Here is a 5503-nt window from a genome sequence, read left to right on the forward strand (position 1 = left end):
GCCCTTTGCCACAAGACTCCACGACCTCGTCGAGAAAGTCGGTATAGATCTCTCTACCCTTGATACCCTGGTACAGTCAAACATAGCGCCATGGGAAACGCCCAAATTTTTCCATCATGGAGGCTTGGCTTCCATCAGCTAAAACCATGGCGCTGGAGGTGGAGGTATGCCAACGGTTTAGAGATCCTTATTAAACATCTCAATTTTTTTATCTATATACCGACGGCTCCAAGACAAATGAGGGTGTGGATGCGTGTGTATGGTCGACTGAATGTCAATTGAAGTTTCGACTGCCGACTGACTTTTTGCTATTGTCAAAGTTATCGATTTTGCATTATCGACGACCCACGATAGAATAGTTATTTTTTCAGATTCATTTAGTTCACTTAAAGCTATTAAATCCTTAGAAACCACTAAAAATGAATTGCTGGGTAATATTATTCGTAAGTTACATGGTGCCAGCAAATCAATCAAGGTAATATGGGTGCCAGGCCACTCTGGTATCCATGGCAATGAACAGGCTGACAAACTAGCCGGGTCAACTGACGATTTGGAGAGGTGTTTTGTGTCTATTATAAAAACAAAAATACATCTCCTGTAGCAAAGTGAGTGGACCAACCTAGACATAACCAACAAAAACAAAACCGTAAAAGAAACGTGGGACATAGCCCACAGAAGGAACAGAAGAGAAGAAGTGGTGTTGGCACGCCTAAGAACAAACGCCACAAGAATCACCCACCTTACACCACTCATTGAAAGAAGATTCCCTCCACAGTGCCCCCATTGCACAAACCATCTTACAATAGTTCATTTCCTCATAACCTGCCACAGATTCAACAATAACAGACAAACCTTAAGAAATTACTGCAGAATAAAAAATATACCATTCACAACCTCAAATCTATTATCTGATAATGAAACAATAATTAGTAAAGTAATTGCTTTTCTAAGGGAGACAAAACTTTATAACCTTGTATAGATTGATAGAATAAATAGGATCCATTGGCTTAATAACCTTGGCTACATGCCGCTGGTTGATAGCCAAGAAAAAAAAAAAAAAAATCGGGCCACATTCGTGTTTGAGCTTTTGATGAGCGAACACCTTGTTTATAACACAGCAGCAACAAATTTATAAGTCTTGTGCCACAAGAGCTACCCTGGAACCCGGGGCCTCTCGTCTCGCTTGACATTGTTGCTTCTGAGTTTGTAAAGTAAATCCAGTAAAGTTAAAAACTGTTTTTACAGATCCTTTTGCACTCTTTAGTGCTTTGCCTGCACCTTCAGTGCTATTGTTTTTGCAGGTGACACGAGACTACAGTAGTAGTAGTCAGCACCCCACCTCAGAGCCGCAGCACTCTTCTGCTCCAGGGTAGCCCTTACGGGCATTGACCCCTGGGTAGGGAGGCCCAGTAGTCTGAGGCGTCCTTTGGGCGCACTTTTTCTTTTATTCAGATTTTTTCCTCTCTTCATGTGATTTCCCTGAACCTACAGGAGTACCCTTGTGGGCTCCTGTAGTCGCCTGGGGGATGGTCATCAAATTACCCTCCTTCGCCTTTGCCCTGAACAATGGAACCACTACTAATGACGAATTTACTAGAGTCTTACATCCAAAAGCCAATTCGGATACACCTCATTAAGATCTATTGATGAAGACTAGTAAATTTGTCATTAGTAGTGGTTCCATTGTTCAGGGTCGAATTGGTCGTAGAGTGGTCATGGGACCTCATTGAGGAGGAGAAGGGGTAGTCACGGTAGCATCCATCCTGGGTATCGGACCAGGTCCGACCCCTTGGCCCAAAGCCGTAGTCCTGAGGGGACCAGTTAGCCCTTAACTATTGATAATCAACCTAACAGCAATAGCTAAGAGAGAGTAGTTTCCGTCCTCTACCCACCCCCCCCCAATGGAAGCCTGGTTGTCAAATCGATAGCTTTGGCAATAGCAAAAAGTCCGGCAAGAAAGATCGATGCATGATCCGGCAGTCGAAACTTCAATTATGGCAGATCATAGGGACAATTAACTATGCAGACAGGTGATGCATACACTGTGGCGAGCCGAAAGCCACGTTGCTACATTACTAATAGAATTGTGAGCACACACAATATCTGAGACAAGGACTGCCCACAACAGCAGCAGGGCTGGTAATAAGATTATGTCGCATGCTTACACCATGGCGACAGGAGCGCCTGCTGACAATCCCATCACCACGGTAAGCATAGAATGTCAGAGAACAAAATGAGACATCACAAATAGCTGACACAGGCCGGGCCATATGCATGAAGGCCCGGGCGAAGCCAGAACTTCGCAAATCTCAAATGAATGAATCCATCAGGAGCAAATGCATTTTCTTATGAAAGTATGTTGAGAAGCATCTATGCTTGTGAACTTGTGAAGCGGTTGTTGATGTGAGTTATAAGGAATCGTTAGTTGCCACATACTATTCTGTAAAATATAGTAGTAGTGTCAACGGCCAGACTTATGGTAGCGTAGAGTGGTATTTTATGGGTAATCCTGACATAGTAAGACCGCTATACACCATAGAATTGGATTTTCTAATGGTTGTATGGTAGATGGATTGGTAGTTCAGGGGAACTCCACATTCCATTGAAGCTACAGAGTGTGATGTTTATCCTATGGTGTGGATAAGCCTTTGGGGTTTTGCAGGGCACTATAGACAATTTGTCTCGGGGACATAGGGGTTATAATCTATAGTCCTTGTAAACAAGGGCACCATTGTGCCCTGGGCTGGGTCAGGTCAGTCAGGAGAGGCCAGGGCGCTGGCATGGCACTTGTGCCGCAGTTCAGTACTACCTGTCGTCGAACATGGGCGTTCGCAAGGGTTTATCTTGGGTAATCCCGAAATTCCGGTTAAAATCGTACTGAATTCCGTATGACCATACGAAGTAGACGAGACATGGGGTCTACGCTCTTCGTATTCTCCAAGAGGAGAAATTGGACTCGTCAGGAGACGAGAGAATTCCCTTGTATAAGTAAGTAAGAAGTCACACGTAAAATTGGACGTATTATTCTTATAACAAGCACTGAGCCCGCTCCGGGGAGAGTGGATTAAAATTCTATTATCCAGTGGCCTGTATGCAGGAATATATTTGGGTTATATTCCACTTATTAACCTCCTTACTCAAATATTAAGTAGTACCTAGGTAGTACCTGTGTTCAGTGACTTTGGAAAAAAAAAATAGACAATAAAATGCAAGAGAGTTGCGAGAGCCGTTGGCTTGACTCTACTTGTTGTTTTAAGTGGGAATTTGCAAGTAGGCTGCGAGGGCCGTGTGCCTGGCTGAGACTTGCGATTCCAGGAAGTGATAATACTCAAAACATAAAAGGGATACGGGTCCCTAGGACACTGAAAATTTATGCAGTACTACCAGGCAGTGTGAGTGTGCGTGCAGGAGGGAAACAAAAACCGAAGGTATACAGCTGCGACGGGCAGTGGCGAAGTACCAAGAGTCTGGGACGTGGGCAGAGACGGTTGACGAAATGGAACAGGAAATTGAAGATCTGAGGAGAGAGGTGGATCTGCTGAGAGCTGAGCGAGCTAATCAGCAAGAGGCGGCTCGACATGCGGTGCCAGATTCCGTGGGAGGTGCCGTAAGGGCGACACCAGTGGAAATGGTGCAGAGAAGTCACTGTGTCCCTATGTTCAAAGGAAAGGAAGATGAACTGACAGGAGGCGAATGGATTACCCGTGTTGAGTCCGAAATAGAACGGACCGCAATCCTGGGAGATGCCGCGAAGGTAAACTTTAGAGTCAGTTACATCCACCCCGACCAGGGGAGGGCAAAGACTGCTCAAATGATGACCTCTTAATATATCTCGTGGGAGGAGTTCAAGAAGGGTATTCTGGCTCAATTCTCCCAGAAGAAGAAGGTTTGGAATGAATGCCTAAGAGATGCCGAAAGATATAGGGATGAGTCCTTCGAAGAGTGGAGGAATAGCGACAGAGCTATCGAAATGAATTTCACTCTTTTAAGAGTGTGGCCTTTTCCAGTGGATATGTTCTTCTCCATAACCAAGAGAACTTTGGCAACAACTATGGTGGGCTGTGCTTTGGATAAGTACAAAATAGGAGAAGAATGGGATATACCAAAGTTAAGGACCACACCATACTCTCAAATCATGGAAGATTTTAGGAGATGGGTGGAAAAGAACCCAGAAAATGATTTACAGTTCCAGTCAACTCTCCGACCTAGATTTAAAACAGGTGATACCGGGAAGGTTCGGTTGGCAACTGTAAGAGAAGAACAACCAAGGGAAACTCAGAAGAGAGATCCCTCTGGGCAGAAGGGAAGTAAGTACTTCTGTGATGTTCATGGTTGGAATAACACACATCCCAAGGACCGATGCTGGAGCCCCAAGAACAGAGGACTACCAGCGGGTGGGAGAACCAAGGTTGGCCAAGGGGTTCAACATTCACGTATGTCGAAGTCAACAGGAGCCAGACCCAAGAACCCTGTAAAGCTTAAATGTTTCTTCTGTGAAGAGGAGGGACATATGGTCATAAACTGTCCACTGAAGAAAAGTTATGATGCTAGCAAAGAGTCAAAAAAACTCTTCGGCTCCGTCCCAGGGGGACGGCAACGAAAAGGAATAAAAGTAAAAGATAAAATGGTATGGGCAGGAGTTGAATGCCTCATCATTCCTATTTTAGCGTCTTCTCTTCCCAGATATCTAATGACTAAGGTAAAGGTACCTAATAGTCGAAAGTCTTTTACTGCAGTTTGGGACTCCGGGGCCAGCCCAACATTGGTTAAGTATTCTATGTACAGGGAACAGGAGGAGGTGAAAGAGAGGGGCCACAAGGATCCAAGGAACCTTCCTTCTCCGCTTGAACCACGTGAACTGCTCGTAAATGGAATACTTGAGGGAGAACCGGTGAAGGCACTAGGGGAGGCCCAAATGACCTTCAAAATGGGAGGAAAGGTTTTCTCTCATAAATGCTATGTATTTCAGGACGAGATCATTAACTTTCCAGGGGATTGTGATGTTCCTGTTGGTTCGTCCTTAATGCACCAGTATAAATTACTACTAGATTTTGATAAATGGAGAATTTGTCAAGGATCTAAACTCCTGCAGAGAGGTATAATAAATAAGGAGGGGAACAAACCGGTTAGATCACCTCACCCAGTGAATGAGATTCTGGAGGACCAGAATAAGGAATCTAAGGAAGATTTAACAGAGGATCAAATTGACTCTCATGAATATGTAGTGGTTTCGTTGGAAACTATCACTACCTCCAGGTAAGGCAGCTGTATTAACAGGGTGTCTTAAAAGAAAAGGTGGAAAAATGGAGGATGGAACTCCAATAATGTTAAGAGGAAAACCATTACAGGAGGATTGTGTTGTCATTCCTGTTATATGCAAAGCAGAGGATCAGGTGAAAGTCCTAGCTTGTAACTGGGGTAGAGTACCAGTATTAATCCACCAGAAACGGAGGATAGCCCAGGCATTTCATATGGAAGATAGGGAAATGGAACCGTTTGGAGA

The 5503-nt window shown here is 44.4% G+C and overlaps 1 protein-coding gene across 1 annotated transcript; it reads left to right on the top strand.

Moving 5' to 3' along the window:
- Positions 1 to 2168: 2168 nt before the first annotated feature.
- LOC119570531 lies at positions 2169 to 5260 on the top strand. Its single transcript, XM_037918230.1, is given in 5 exon segments — positions 2169 to 2220; positions 2393 to 2517; positions 2673 to 2848; positions 3379 to 4220; positions 4419 to 5260. Coding segments are annotated over 5 exon segments (2037 nt in total).
- Positions 5261 to 5503: the final 243 nt, after the last annotated feature.

Source organism: Penaeus monodon, unplaced genomic scaffold (genome assembly GCF_015228065.2).
Source record: "Penaeus monodon isolate SGIC_2016 unplaced genomic scaffold, NSTDA_Pmon_1 PmonScaffold_304, whole genome shotgun sequence".
In the NCBI taxonomy this organism is placed as follows: Eukaryota; Metazoa; Arthropoda; class Malacostraca; order Decapoda; family Penaeidae; genus Penaeus; species Penaeus monodon.